The following is a 16,556-nucleotide window of genomic DNA, read 5'->3' on the forward strand; positions in this document are numbered from 1 at the left end:
TGTATGTCGTCTCTCACGGTCAGGGAAGGGTTCAATTAGACTGTTTCTCAAGTAGGCCTACAACGCTGATGTTAGCAGCAGAACAAACTCCAATCACAGGTAAAGAGTAGTTCAATAGTTACAACAGCAAAGCTAACAGTTAGTTAACTAACTAGTTAGCTGATTTAGCCTACATCCTCTACATTCGCTATGCTCAGCTGATAGCCCATATACTGCCCTCTCTGTGAGCAGTAGCTTAGGCTAGGTAGCTTGCTGACAGTGGGATGAGTGTCTTTGAACACCTGCCTCTCCAAAGGTATGTGCACAGCCCTGTATCCAGTATATGTATGCACCCACACACACGTGTATGGTACATGCTTTAAGCCAGACATCCCAATCATGGGACATTACATTACAGTGGTTGGTCGGGCACTCTCAGTGTTAACAGACCTGGTTCAATCTGTAGCCATGTTCTGTTCCAACAGAGATGGTTCAATCTGTAGCCAATGCCTGGAGCGGTTTGGCAGGTGACAACACATAGCGGGTCTGAGCATGTTACTAGAATTACTGACAATCTTTGGAGTTAGGCTAGTCTATAACACTACATAAACATTGCATTTATTTACACTTCCAGATGATAACTATCTACGATAATCAAGCCAGAGAGATACAACTGTTTCATGTGTTCTGTCTCCCATGAAACAAGCATCATAATAAATAATCAAATGAGTATTCGACTATAGAATCCAGCCATATGTTCTGTGGGTAAATTCTATGAATTATATTTCTATGGCCCCAAAAAATTCAAGGAACCACAATACCAAAAATCTTCGACAATATGCTTTTCTCTTGCCTCCTCACTTTTCCCTGCGTGTACTGCTTGTCCCTGTATTTTAAAAGTTGAATTGAGTCCCAAACCATCAATGGTTAATGTGTAGAGAGAGAGAGAGAGAGAGAGAGGGAGAGAGAGGAGAGACAGAGAGAGGAGAGAGAGAGAGAGAGAGAGGAGACGGAGAGAGAGAGATTGGGCTAAAACCAACCCCCCCTGGATTTTTCAGTTAGGTTCTGCTGCTCCGGTGTCTTGCTTGTCAGTTCTCTCTTGTGCGGTGGTTAGTGTGGATTCTCTTCAACGCATTGATAAGATCTCTACAAATAATATTCAAGGTAGGTTTATTTCACATCTGTATGCAATGTGCTAATCTATGTTAATAGAAAGAGTTTTACCAAATACGCAGTCATTTCAATCTGCTTTTACGCGCTAGAATTGCGTCTTACTTTATATTTGTTGTAAAAGATAAGGGTGTCTGCAGTGTGCTGAATCTCTTCTCAGAACATGTTTGAATTCGGTTGAATCCAATTTCACTTTCTGTTTATTAGATTTCGTTTGACATGTATGTAGCCTGTTGTGTGGAATGCACAAGCCGGTAACTTATTTTTGGTCTGTGGACCGTGGGAACTTTACAGACCATGCCCATCGCAATGAGACGTTATTGGGGTAATCAGCGTACGGCAATTAGGCTGAATTTAGACAGGCAGTCTTTTGACCAATTAGATCAGTTCTGATAAAGATCTGATGTGATTGGGGTAATTACCAGTCAATGGGCTGAATTGGAAATTTAGGCATATGAGCACAAGACGTTGAAAAAACGTCTGAACCAATTTTGCTTAGTGGGATGTGATTCCATGGAAATGTGCAGTGAGATACAACAACGGTCACTATCATATTTTTAAGAACAGTTAGACTTCTCTATATGTATCCTATTATATCCAGGCTATATTGTGGAATTTGTGTTGGCTATGCATTTTTTTGTTGTTGTTTGAAACATATACATCCTATTAAATTGAGCATTCTAATTCCTAGCAATTCTATAGTTTGAACCTTGAAACGTCAAGTTTGTTGCCCTAATTTCATTAGCTACAGATTAGATTCGAGTTAACGTTTCCAGACAAGGCCATTTTTTAAATCTTACCATATGACTCAAGGCAAGAAAAAAAAAATCCATTCTCAAAACACAAGACTCAAAGGAATGCGACCCGGTTGACACTTAATGGGTTTCTTACATAAACATTATCTGATCAAAGACATTCTCCACTCTGGTTTCGATTTCTTTTGACAAGGCATTATTTATGAAAGTATCTGCATTCCAGATTAAATTCCATACATTTTACATTGATTTCCTTCTGGAAACTTGAGCAACTCAAATTTACTCCAACCTACTGACATTTCACACATGACGAAGCTGGCAGGTGAAAGTGTCCGCGTGTGCCAACTTTACGCACGCACTGTTATGACGCTGAATGTCTAATATCATTAACGTGATTAACTCACTCTTTAAACATAATTAAGGTAGTTAAGGAAAGAGCTTGAAACATTTCACATGGCCTCTTTAGGTACTCGCTAACTCAGTCAAAACCTTTAGCCCAAATGGTCACTATGTGTTTTAAACTAAGCGCATGTGTCGCTATCTCAATGTCGACTCTGCTCCACACTTCCCATAAGCCCAATGTTTTAATAAAAAAGGAATCACTATAGCAAACGTTTTAGGGCAACGAATTAAAGATTGCCTTCAATAGGCTCATTTAATTAAAATTAAAATGTAGATAAATGTTTTTAGTTATTTAAAAAAAAAATGTTTATTTGTTTTTCATTATGTGTTTGTAATTAGTCATACTGTACTGTTCTCACCCTAATGTCCTCTATTATTTAATTCACAGGAGTTGGACAATAAGCGGCTCGGTCAAGACCCCTTCAAACAGAGCACATGAGCACCCCCTGGTGGCATTGACAAGCATAACACCTGTGATCAGAAACGTGGGGAAAGAAAACCACTACCTGACTCAGCTGCAACTAACACCTATTGGATTATAGTTCTGTCATTCTATGGAGCGAAACTCACAGAGATCCCCCATACCAACTGGTATTGATCGGTAACTGAAGCATGACAAGTTAAACTATGCGTTAATTAATACCTAGAATAAGGTATTAAAAAGTCAACCAAAGAGTTCACTAAAGAAGACTTAACAAACAACAGAAACATGGAGATGGAAGCCTCCCGTGCTGCTTACGCTGGGGCCTTCCCCACTGAATCTATAGGCTCTCTACCCACCAACACCTCTCCAAGCCTGCTCCAATTCTTCTGGGATTACCAGAACAATGATGTCATTGTGACGCACTACAACTACACAGGCAAGCTCCAGACAGACCGGTATCGTGAAGGGTTAAAACCTGAAGCCATAGCCTTCCTGGTAGTGTGTCTTCTTATCGTCCTGGAGAATGCTGTGGTTCTAATAGCCATCTGGACCAATAAGAAGTTCCACCTGCCCATGTACTATCTCCTAGGTAACCGTTGTTGTTTTTGTCCTACACCCACCCCCCTTTCTTCAGAGGACAACTTGACTATACTATATTGACTATACTTGACTATACGTTATATAACTTTAAAAAAAATGTTATGTTACAATATAATTAAAAAAAATCCACCATATGCAATTCCATTAATTTTCTATATTTTCTTCCTAGGTAACCTGACTCTGTCAGACCTCCTGGCCGGTGTCACCTACATGGCTAATATCATCATGTCTGGTCCTAATACACTGAGACTAACTCCAATACTCTGGTTTCTGAGGGAAGGAGGCGTCTTTATCACGTTAGCCGCCTCCGTCATCAGCCTATTGGCCATCGCTATAGAACGCCACGTTACCATGGTGACAATGAAACCATACCACGGGGCAAAGAAGGGTCGGCTGCTGGCTCTGATCGGGGGGAGCTGGGCGTTAGCAGGGCTGCTGGGGGTGCTCCCCGTCCTGGGCTGGAACTGTATGGGTCATCTGGACCACTGTTCCACGGTTCTCCCGCTCTACGCCAAGTCTTACATCCTGTGCTGCGTGTCCGTGTTCAGCGGCGTGCTCCTCGCCATCGTCGTTCTCTACGCCCGCGTCTTCCGTATCGTGCGCACTAACACCCAGCGCCAACGCCTCGGAGGAGCAAAGGGAAGCCTTCGCAAAGGCCTCGCCAGGAAATCCCAGAAGTACATGGCACTCCTCAAGACAGTCACTATTGTACTCGGCGTCTTCATCGCTTGTTGGTTGCCGCTCTTCCTCCTCCTCGGCCTGGACTCATTCTGCCCTGCCCGCCGCTGCCGACTGCTCCTCAAGGCGGACTACTTCCTGGGCGTTGCCATGGTGAACTCGCTCCTCAACCCCATAATATACACCCTGACCAGCAAAGACATGCGTCGCGCTATTTTAAAACTGCTCTGCCGCCCGTGTCTCATGACCAAGGACGGGCAGGTGAAGAGGATGGGGGTGCCGTTCCTGGAGTGTAGCTTCAGTAAGACGGAGGTGGCATCGAAGAAGCTGGAAGGCCTGGAGACGACGATCTCCTCTGGGAACATCGTCACGGCTCAGTCACCCATAAAGACTCTCTACCCCAAGCTCTTCAAGGTCTAAAGAGCCTAATGTGGATAGCTCTGTGATGGACAGGGAACTAACTCCCTATGGAAGATGGGAAACATAAGTTCTCCATATGGCCTCCTGAAAAGACAAGACCTGAGGGACCCTTTGGGCAGCTCTGTGTTTGAGAGAGTAAACCATAGAATTAGGGGCTTTGTCCCTTCCAGTAATTGTATTTCTATGGAGTGAACTTCATATTGAAGTGGTGGACAACAGGAGTGCTCAATATGGCCACCTGAAAACTGCATCACTTCCTGTTTGGCAACTCAACTCCAATGGCCTCCGGCAGACTAGCCTACATCTATAGCTCTCTTCTGGCCAATGAACTAAGCCTAAGAGCAAACCCTCAAAAAGACAGGTGAATGATCTATGATTGCGACAGATATAGCTACAGGTGTTTTTGATGAGAGCATCAAGTTCAGACATATCTCTCTTCAGCAAGTCTGTAGTGGTGCACTTGCAGCAATATCACCACATCAAAAGACTGATGTTGTAAGAATGATGACTAAACATCAAGCCAGGTGGAAGAAATGAAAATGTGAATTAAGCAACTCTTCTGGTATTCACAAAAACCTTCCAGAACTGATTTGCACTGAGTTAACTCTGCATTGAGAGAGCATTGAAAGCCATGGATTAAGATTGGACATTCTGTTCTAGAACTAAGACTGTAAACTGGACATTCCAACCATGTTGAGTTGTTGTGGCGAGTGCGCCTCGGTTTACTTCACCCAACATTTCTATGTTGTTGTTGTTGTTTGAAATGCCTTAAAGAAGGCATAATATGGACATAATTATAATAGGCCTGTGGTCACCTGAACTTCGCTGGCTCGAAGGTCCATGTTGTGCCTGCCTGTGTCCCAAATAGCACCCTATTCCCTATACAGTGTACTACTTTTGACATTTGGGGTACACTCCGAGACGCCGGTTGTGATAACCCCATACAGCTACACAGTGTGCCCAAACAGAAGCCTATACAGGAAGTGGATGCTGTGTTCTTCACCCACCAGTTGCTCTTTGAAACACAAACACACAATGGAAACCTACTCATGCACCTAAACATTGTGGTACCTGGATGTGGAGGGAGATGTCAAACAATATTAAGATCACAGGATGCTGGTGAGGGGAGGACGACTCATAATAATGGCTGGAATGGAATAAATGGAATGGTGTTAAAAGTCATATAAACCAAGTGTTTTCTACCGTTCCATTAATTCTGTTCCAGCCATCACTATAAGCCCCTCCTCCCCAATTAAGGTGCCACCAGCCACCCGTGACTAAGATTATAATTTGAGTAGAAAATCGCCCCACTGTTTTAGTGGCATTTTAGCTGTTGTTCTGGGCTTACTCAGTCAAGTGGAAACTACCTGTTGGTTCCTGATTGGAATTCATATTTTAAATGCCATCACACACACTACAATACAAAAACACTACTATAAGAATGTCACTATGAACCCAACTACCTGCAGCTCTAATCAGTGATGGACTTCTTCCCCAAGCAAAGGACTTCATGCAGTCCTTCGTGTTCCTCTTGTGTTATTGTATCGATAAGAACCGTCTGTTGCACTTGGGGGTCTCTGTTTTGAAGACCGTGTTATAACCGATGAAACAACAGATCACCAGGTAACAGGTTACCATCCTAACCTGCTAGTCGGCATCATCCAGCTGCATTGGCTGTTTGGTAACGTTAGACTAGAACGTGCTTGTCAGCTATAAATCAAGATCAAAGTGGAAAGATACACAGATGTATACAGTGCAAAGTTACAAACCCATTGACACATCTGTTATTTCTGGCTTTAGAGAGGCTTTTTCTATACAGTCTATGGACCTGAATGTATATTTGTCAACATTTAAACTGGTAATGTCATCTAGCAATTCCAAAATAAAACATGTTCTGTATTTGGATGGATGAGAAGGTGCACCATACTTTTGTACTGTGTGGTGTGTATTGAGCAATTTATTTGTGTATTTCTAAAGGAATTTGTTAGGGCTTGTACTTTGTACTGTAAAGTATATGCTTTTTGTACTACCAAGGTTCTACCATTATTAAAACAACTGTTTTCTGAAAAATCTGATTATAAAGTTGGTGTTCACTCTGCAGGATTATGCACAGGTGTACAGAGCCTTCAGAAAGTATTCCAACTCCTTGACCTTTTCCATATGTTGTTGTTACAGACTGGATTTCAAATGGATTCAATTGAGATTTTGTGTCACTGGCCTACACATAATAGCCCATAATGTCAAAGTGGAATTATGTTTTACTAATTCATTCCAAATGAAAAGCTGAAATGTCTTACGTCAATAAGTATTTCACTCCTTTGTTCTGGCAAGCCTAAATAGGTTCAGGAGTAAAATTGAGCTCAACAAGTCACAGAAGTTGCATGGACTCTTCAATAAAAGTGTTAAACATGATTTTTGAATGATGACCTTATTTCTGTACCCCACACATCTGGAAGGTTCCTCAGTCCAGCAGTGAATTTCAAACACAGATTCAACCATAAAGACCAGGGAGGTTTTACAAAACCTCACAAAGAAGGGCACCTGTTGGTAGATGGGTAAAAATAAAAAAACAGAGGAAAACCTGGTTGTCTGATTCCAACAGACACTGGGAGACACATTCACCTTTCAGCAGCACAATAACCTAAAACACAGAGAGTTGCTTACCAGGAAAACAGTCAATGTTCTTGAGTGGCCTAGATACGGTTTTGAATTAAATCAACTTGAAAACCTATGGCAAGACTTGAAGATGGCTGTCTAGCAGTGATCAACAACCAACTTGACAGAGCTTTTAATCGTTTAAAAAAATATATGTAACCTTTATTTAACTAGGCAAGTCAGTTAAGAACAAATGTTTATTTACAATGACGGCCTACACCAGCCAAACCCGGACGACACTGGGCTAATTTTGCTCCGGCCTATGGGACTCCTAATTACAGCCGGTTGTGATACAGCCGGCCGTAAAATATTGTACTATCCAGTTATTCAAAGCTCTTAGAGTCTTACCCAGAATGACTCACAGCTGTAATCACTGCCAAATGCGATTCTAACAGGGGTGTGAATGCTTATGTGACTGAGATATTTATGTATTTAATTTTCAATTAAATTTGCTAAAATGTTTGAAAACACGTTTTCACTTTGTCCTTAAGGGGTATTGTGTGTAGATGGGTGAGAAAAACAACAATTGAATACATTTTGAATTCAGGCTGTAACACAAACCGTAGAGTAAGTCAAGGGGTATGAATACTTTCTGAAGGCACTGTATGTGTGTGTGTGCAAACCTGCGTGTACTTGTGCATACGTGCGTTGGCGTGCATGTCCTCCCATCGTGGAGGAGCTGAGTGAGTGAAATAGCATTTCTTAGAGAACTGTGGCAGGAAACAGTCTCAGACCCCCCCTCTCCAACATCTGTTAATAACATTGGTCTGGATACTGTATAGCTTCTGACATGATTCAAATATTTCCGTCGTCCAGCTCCTGTCTGACTGACTGCGAACACACAAAGAGCCTATTCTTCAAAGCCAGGCCCCTGACACATGGCCTTCCTGTCTCTCTTAACCTGTTATACCAGGGTCGTATTAATACAGTATCAAACAGGAAGAAAAAAGACTGTAACAGGAAGGGATGACCACCTGAGCTTGTCCAATAAGAAAGGCTTGTTTTCATGATCCTTGGCAAAAAAAAAGTGTGGTGCACTAATGAATACATTAGTTACATGTAGACATAATGAGGTGTTGTTTCACCAGGCCATAATCCCAGCTCGTAACTCATCCAAGGTACACTAGTCTTGTCCTCTGGTTGTGCGTCATAGATACGGTCCAGAAATGGACATACACATGTATGGTAATAAAAGGGTTATAGGTTTCTAAAGCTCCACTCCAGTCTCCTTTCCAGTTCATTTGTTTACTTAACAAAAGGCATTTCTCAATAGGTGTTCCAGGGATCCTCATGACATGGGCAGGCAGGCCTTTCCTCTTCTGTTTTCCTTTGCCGATGACATCAGAGGGCACCATCAGACCAACTCCTTGAATGACCTCCTCCATGAACTTTACACTTGTGTCTAAAAAAAACACAATTTTAAGTAGAAATTCTGTCTGTTCTATAGATTAGGGTCACAGTTAGGATCATTGAGTTGCCCCCTTTACAGTGAATAATATGTTTCACAAACAATCCCATGAGATCTATTTACTAGACATTTAAGTAAATCCTAATAATCTACCCGGGTTTAACATGTAAAGATTATTAACCCCGTAGAGTGAAGTGTCTTTTGTTAGTATTGTGAGACTTTAAACACCTCTGGGTTATCTGTTTCTATAGCGATGGCTTTCAGGTTATTAGACGGTTCACAGTGAATAACACACACACACACACACACACACACACACACACACACACACACACACACACACACACACACACATACACACCAGACACGTGTGGATGATTTATGAGTCTACTATAGAAGCAGCGTAGTGTACAGCATACAGTAACATAATACCAGCTGGACTGAAAAAACAAATCTATTCAATACTAATACCACACAGTGTACTGTACATACAGTTTACCACAAAACAGATTAATCATCCCCCTCTGTCTGTCTCTTTGTCTCTCTTTCTCTCTCATTGTCTCATTCTGTCTGTCTCTCCCTCTCTCCAGTTGTTACTATGGCTCTTAAAACATGAGAGAAGTATTGTGTGGTTGTAACCTGCGAGTTGATCTAACTTGGATACATAGATCAAACACATAATCTGACATACCGGTTTTCCACGATACGATGACCACATAGAAGACCAACAGCAAACGTTGGTAGCGTACATACCGTAGGCCTATAGGTTTCCCCACTTGTTAGCACCACACTTTGCCACTACCTCCATGAACATGACCATGTTCTGAAAGATGTCAAAGGTCGGTGAACCCTAACGTTAGCCTCCTTCCTGGGGCACTGACCCCTGTGCTGCAGGGCTGTAAAATCGATTCCCCGCAGCTGTTCTAAGGTCTCTTATGCACAACAAAGGAGTAAGTTGTACCCAGGGTAGATGGCGAGGTAGAGACTCCCATGAATCTGTCTCAGGAATACCCAAACACTGGCCCTGGGCTACCTTTCCTTCCTGCAGTGGAATGGCAGAATGGGCCATGGATAGACTGAATTCACACAGATGAGTTGCTAGTGTCACACAAATGAAAGCTGATTTCAGAATTGTCTCCCAAGGCTCAATGTGATGTTATTGAAATGAAGGTGTATTGTTCATCACTAATGAAGTGTGAACATTCATTTTCCTTCAAGCATAGACATTAACATTTGGAATTTGGACATGAATGAGTTTCAATATGGTCTCTGCTGCAATATTACGTTTATTAAAGGTCCAATGCAGCCGTTTTTACCTCAATATCAAATCATTTCTGGGTAACAATACTGTGATTGTTTTCAATTCAAATGGTCTTTACAGAAACAAAAATAGCTTCTTAGCAAAGAGCAAATTCTCTAGCAAGAATTTTGGTAGGACTGTCTAGGAGTGGTCTGAGTGGGGAGGGGAAACCTGAAAACTAGCTGCTATTGGCAGAGAGGTTTGGAAGTCTTTCTTAATGGTTTATTAACTAATTTACCGACTGGCAGGAAAAAACTCCATCCCACCAAAACAGACTTTTCAAACAGCTTTTACACTAAAAGGGCATTATCATAATTTTTACAACTTCAGAGTATTATTCAACCTAATATTGTTTAATTATATATAACACAGGGAAATCATGTTTTTGACTGCACTGGGCCTTTAAATACCTTCTCTGCAAAGAGTGGTTTCAATCACCTTAGCTCTGTGGTGGTTATTGCCAGTTAAGATGTTCTGTCTCTGAATGATCAACAGCATTGATGTGCAATTAATGTCTAAGACATGTTTTTCCCCCCTCATAGATCCTGTTCCTAAAGGCCCCAGGTAATTGGAGAATGGAGATATGAGATAATTGGATGTTAGGGACAGATCGCAATTTACTGGGGGGGAGGGGTGGTCGAAAATAGGGGTGGGTTGTCAAACTTTTGTTTTGCTTTGCCCCTCTATCAAGGTGTTTTGGTACTTCCCTTATGCATACGCTTTTCCGTGTGCTAACTTTTACAATACCACAGCTAAGTATAGTCTACCAGCCTAACGCTCTATCCTGCCCTCTATCCACCATTCATAGTGAGAATAGTGGATTGTTTAGAACCCTTTCCACAGAGGGTTCAACATGGAACCCAAAAAGGTTCTACCTGAAACCAAAAAGGGTTGTTCTATGGGGACAGCCAAAGAACCCTTTTGGAACCCCTTTTCTCTAAGAGTGTAGACTTGCCTATAACACAATGAATAATTAATTGCTTTATTGTTTTCAAGTGAGTACAACATTCTAGCCTACTCTGTGATTTGAATGTTTCATTTGATTTGGATCAGTTGTGGGTCTACTGTTGACAGTTTATAAGGTCTAGAAAGGCACAGTAGCAGGCCAGTCTGGCTTTATTTTGTACTTCTGATATTGAATGCGCTGTCTGCTGCAGATCATCATCCTCCCAAGTCATCCTATAATAATGTGGCCGTGTGCTCCCGGCAGGCCCAGTTATTCAGGAAAGTTTAACACATGCTCTGCCTCCTCACGAATCCAAGCTATTCCTTGCACACCTAGAACCTAACGCTTCAATATATTGTGAAGAATAGCAGGCTAAGGCCTAGTTTTCTTTGACATTTTAGTGACAGAGAGCACACACACTCGGGAAGAAGTTTCACTTGCACCCACGCACGGAGCATAAAGAAGAAGGAATATTGAAAGAAAATGGACAGACTCTAAAGAAGAAGAAGAAGAAGGAGAAAAAATGGTACAGATATTTATTAAGATGATTATTGAATGTTGAAGGTTATTGTTTGAATGTTAACGGTTGAATGTTAAAGGTTGAAAAATTATTAAAGGCGATAAAGGTAATGTAGTAAGCTGGTTAATAATGTTATAATGTTGTTTGTTTCAACGTACAGCACATTTGGATTATGTTGAAGAGGCTTGGAGGACAAGGTTTGATAAAATATGATCATGATTAAATGTTATAAATTATATTTAAAATGTTGGGTGTTCAAGACATAACTGGAGTAATAAATTAGACTGGAGTAGGATTAGAATTGAGTGAAGTTAGAAGGGAATAAGAAAGGTTCATGTTTTAAAAAATAATGTTTTAAAAGGTAATGTTAATGAAGTATATTAAGGGTGGCAGGTGTTAGCCACGATGAGCTAGCAGAAGATGAGGAGTATGGTATAAAAGAGGCAGGATTTTAGGGAGAGGTACGACTCTCTTTGAGCTTGCTAGAAGAACCTGTTGCCGGCTGGAAGAAGATGTTTTCTGTAGCTTTTTAGTTGAAGATAGATGTTGAGATTTAGGTTACCTAATTGATAGAAGTGTTAAGAGTTGTTTAGACACCAACTGAGGGACTGATCATCCTGAGGGGGAGACAAAAAGATGTTTATAAGTTGTAGAAGGTAAGAACACGTTTTTCTTGTTATTAAACACTGTGCTTCTCATAATAAAAGACAAAAAAAGACAAAAAGACATTGTAAAAGACACAAAAAAAATGTATTGGCACTCCAATAAGGGTTTAGTTAATGGCGCTGGAGGCATCTATCAATTTAATCCGAGATTAATTTTCCCTTGTCATTGATTGGTGATATTAATTTGGTATTTTTATGCCTGTCTCCGGAATTTGGAATAAACTTGCTTTATTGTTCTGAAACCCTGTGTCATCAACGAGTCATACAAGTGCATGTCGTTTTACTCTAGGGGTCTTTTTAACATCTGGTTAATTAGTCTGTCAGGAACTCGAGTGGCTGGAATAAAGGAACCTGAGTGCATTGGTAGGTGTCGTAAGAGGGGTGTCTCTGGGCTAAACCAACCCAGAGGAGGTCGACCCGCTCATAGTGTGCTGAAGTTGAAGCTCTGGCCCGGACAATCCTGAGAAGGCACCGGGTTTATAGGCTCATGGTGAGGGAGCGTAAGCACTCAACTTTGGGGATAGCCCACTTTACTGTAGAGTTTAAAGAACTGTCCCTAGCTGTACATTAGCTCAGTGGTAAGGCAGAGCTGCATCTATCAGATCCAGAGGCGCAATTTTGGTTTTAGAAGTGGGATGGACATAAAAAATATATATTTTAAATCCAGTCGGATAAACGCTCCAAACAGCCTACCTGACCGCTCTGAGGCGTCCGCATGGTCCTAAAGCACACCGGTTGCATTCCATTGATAAAACTGGGGGGGACAAAAATGCCTCCCCAGTGAAAGTTGCGCCCCTGATCAGATCTGTAGGGATTCATGAGGAATAACTGCCATTGGGTAGGCAGGGGCAAGTTGAATTGTTGATCCTGCATAGGTGGTATTTTAGCTTCGACAATAGCCTAAATATTTATAAATAAACTTTTTAAATGTATTACCTTTTATATGTGGCATAAACACAACCAGTCACAATGCTTTAGTATGATTAGGCTACTTTAAAAGTCTCCTGTAGGCAGTATCCTGTAGGCAGTATCCTGTAGATAGTATCCTGTAGGCAGTATCCTATAGGCAGTATCCTGTAGGCAGTATCCTGTAGGCAGTATCCTATAGGCAGTATCCTGTAGGCAGTATCCTATAGGCAGTATCCTGTAGGCAGTATCCTGTAGGCAGTATCCTGTAGGCAGTATCCTGTAGGCAGTATCCTATTGGCAGTAAGTATCCTGTAGGCAGTATCCTGTAGGCAGTATCCTGTAGGCAGTATCCTGTAGGCAGTATCCTGTAGGCAGTATCCTGTAGGCAGTATCCTGTAGGCAGTATCCTATAGGCAGTATCCTGTAGGCAGTATCCTGTAGGCAGTATCCTGTAGGCAGTATCCTGTAGGCAGTATCCTATAGGCAGTATCCTGTAGGCAGTCTCCTGTAGGCAGTATCCTGTAGGCAGTATCCTGTAGGCAGTATCCTGTAGGCAGTATCCTGTAGGCAATATCCTGTAGGCATGCACACACTCATCCAAAATAGAACTCCAGCATCCTCAAAATGGCTTGACATTGATAACCTTTACCTTTACTTTACCCTGCGAGTAAAGTAGCTTACAAGTCAGAGAAAATGTTTCAACACATCATGAAATAAGTTATTATGACCTTCACAGGGCGGTGAAAGTGCACAGAGACGAGGTTGGTGCTCCTTTTAATACATATCGAGGGTCTTATTCTGGTGACATGATGATCGATGCTTGCCATTTGACAAATAAAAATAATCTCGCACTTTGGTCCTTAATAATCTCATCATGTAGTAGGCTATAGCTGCACTGTATCTGCCAGCTGTTGGCTAGACAAAACCATCAGTATGCCTGGAGTTGAAAATGCAATGGAAACCCATTTAACTTGTATTTGCATTCAGTACATGGGAATTGAACCTCAAAAGGTATTTTTATGTGCATTACGTATTTACACTCAGATTTTCATCTGCAACAAGTCAATTTGGTGGAAACACAACTCTGATGGGAAAATGCTCCAGGTTTTTTTGTAAGCATCATAGCCTACACCCCCAAATGTGCTCTTCAGCACCATTCTCTCACGCCTTGCTCGCAGGTGCGCCTACTGCTGAGGAGAGAGAGCAGCAGAGGAGCCTTGGCCTCGGCTACTGTTGATTGTCAAGATGGAGGCATTTTTCATTGAAGTAAAACAAAAGTTAGAGGGAAAAGAGTATACCTATAGTGAAAAGCCAACAAGGGGAATTTAATATAAGTTTTAATATTGGGGTGGACTAAGATGGGAGTAATACAGGCTACCGCGCAACTCCCTATTCAGGTAGGATGATATTTTGGAAGTTACATTATTTATAATAATTTGTTTGATTATCATTATTATTATTATTATTATTGTATGTCATTGATATTATTGTAAGCCTATTCATGAATCAAAGCCAGTTATTTAAATATGCTAAACCTGTTTTGTTTAATTCTGTTGAGACATTTTCATTGGCTAAATTAAATTCAATCTGTCTTTTTAATTGTGTGCTCTGTATTTAATTTAGATAGGTCATAAGTAGGTCTGTTGTAAAATATGTAACATTAGCCAATTTCTGTCATTTTTGGGTATAGTAGGCACTTGTCTTTGTTGGTAATTGCTGAAATATTGCCTGTTCAAAAATGTTGTGAAGGTTTAAACCAGTTAAACCTGCAAGTGTTTTGTTTAATTCTGTTGAGCCATTTTCTTTGGCCAAATTAAGTTCCAACTATAATGCTGTACAACAGCCTGCTTGTATTTCCCCTATAAACAATGGCTTGACTTACTTTTGACATTTCCCTAATAAAGTTTAGAAATGTTTGTGAAGGTTTGGAGTGGCTATTATTAAGCTTTAGCCACTGCAAGCCTATGATATAAAGGCAGTGTGATATAAAGGCGCTTCAACTGACACCGACAGTTGAACTTGAGGTGAGGAAGAATGTTTCAGGCCTACTAGAGTTACTCCTATAATCTAACAATATTATGCTTATCTTTATACAAAATATTATAATAAAAAAATGTAAGAATTAGCCTCCTTCTGTATGTCTATATCTGTATAGCAGATGCAATAGCCATCTGACATAAAGAAATGCATTGGTGTCGTAGCATGTAGCATAGCTCTCTCTGGAGCTAGGCCTAAACTTCTCTTCCTATATATAGGCTAGATATACAGTACCAGTCAAAAGCCGCCATTGGACTCTGGAGCAGTGGAAACACGCTCTCTGGAGTGATGAATCACGCTTCACCATCAGAGTCCGACAGATGAATCTGGGTTTCGTGGATGCCAGGAGAACGCTGCCTGCCCGATTGCATAGTGCCAACTGTACATTTTGGTGGAGGAAGAATAATGGTCTGGGGCTGTTTTTCAAAGTTCAAGCTAGGCCCCTTAGTTCCAGTGAAGGGAAACGTTAACGCTACAGCATACAAAGACATTCTAGACTATTCTGTGCTTCCAATTTTGTGGCAACAGTTTGAGGAAGGCCCTTTCCTGTTTCAGCCTGACAATGCCCCTGTGCAAAGAGAGGTCCATACAGAAATGGTTTGTCGAGATCGGTGTGGAAGAACTTGACTGGCCTTTACAGAGCCCTGACCTCAATCCCATCGAACACCTTAATGATGAATTAGAACGCTGACTGCAAGCCAGGCTAATCGCTCGACCTCCCTAATGCTCTTATTGCTGAACGGAAGCAAGTCCCACAGCAATGTTCCAACATCTAGTGGAAAGCCTTCCCTGAAGGGTGAAGGCAGTGATAGCAGTAAAGGGGGGACCAACTCCATATTAATGCCAATGATTTTGGAATGAGATGTTTGACAAGCAAGTGTCACGGTGTTCACATACTTTGGTAATGTAGTGTATTTTATATAATTGTAAATATGACATCAAAATGTTGGAAATCAGATTTTCCATAGCTGATCTTTCATTGTCTGCAAACGTAGTATGAGCATGTGCTACGACGCAATTAGACAATAACAACCGCCAATTCACTCTGTAGAACACCAGGCAGGATCAACTAGGAAATAATCGTGTAATGCGAGCACCCACGTCCTGGGGTTGTGGATGCGAGGAATAAAATATTTGGGACAAGGAAATGGGGTAAGTGTATTGTGTGCCCAGCATAACAAACTAAGCTTTTAGTGCCACCTTGTGGCTCCATTCTGGAATTTACAGTACTTGCTGGAATTACGTATTTTCTCTAGGCAGAATACTGCCCAGGGGAGAACAATATGTATTGGTGTGTCAGCACCTTCCGCACCTGGAACAAGTCGTATATATTACGTGTCCAGTTGTACAATAATCATATCGTGATATCGTGAAATTGAATGGAAAATGTACACAAAGGTTCAAATCCATGGGAATATGAAGTGAGCTATATCAGGTGAGCCATATCATGTTATTATGGGGTTGTTGAATGTAACAAAATGTATATTTTCATATAGGCCTATTCAACTGAACAGCTGTCTATTTCAGAATGACGTCATTCATTCAAAGAAAAATATGCATTGTCAGTGTAAAAGATAGCTCCATTCATTCAATCTACTGTAGCTTATTGTTATGATTCATTCCGTTTTCCCTGTGCTTTGTTTCTGTGTGAACTTGTAACTCAGCTTTATTGAAAAGTGCATAGCCAG

General features: G+C 41.2%; 1 protein-coding gene across 1 annotated transcript; it reads left to right on the forward strand.

Moving 5' to 3' along the window:
- Positions 1 to 2,694: 2,694 nt before the first annotated feature.
- On the forward strand, positions 2,695 to 6,331 carry LOC139402023 (sphingosine 1-phosphate receptor 1-like). Its single transcript, XM_071146069.1, has 2 exons — positions 2,695 to 3,319; positions 3,500 to 6,331. Exons 1-2 carry the CDS (start codon positions 3,016 to 3,018, stop codon positions 4,426 to 4,428), a joined length of 1,233 nt encoding a protein of 410 aa, XP_071002170.1. The 5' UTR covers positions 2,695 to 3,015; the 3' UTR covers positions 4,429 to 6,331.
- The last annotated feature ends 10,225 nt before the right edge of the window (positions 6,332 to 16,556 follow it).

This window comes from Oncorhynchus clarkii, unplaced genomic scaffold (genome assembly GCF_045791955.1).
Source record: "Oncorhynchus clarkii lewisi isolate Uvic-CL-2024 unplaced genomic scaffold, UVic_Ocla_1.0 unplaced_contig_4452_pilon_pilon, whole genome shotgun sequence".
Lineage (NCBI taxonomy): Eukaryota > Metazoa > Chordata > Actinopteri > Salmoniformes > Salmonidae > Oncorhynchus > Oncorhynchus clarkii.

Excerpts from the sequence above, each read along its gene's own strand:
- LOC139402023 (XM_071146069.1), top strand. The coding sequence starts at position 3,016 with ATGGAGATGGAAGCCTCCCGTGCTGCTTACGCTGGGGCCTTCCCCACT. Across the intron at positions 3,320-3,499 it reads GCCCATGTACTATCTCCTAG|GTAACCTGACTCTGTCAGAC; the intron begins GTAACCGTTGTT and ends TTTTCTTCCTAG.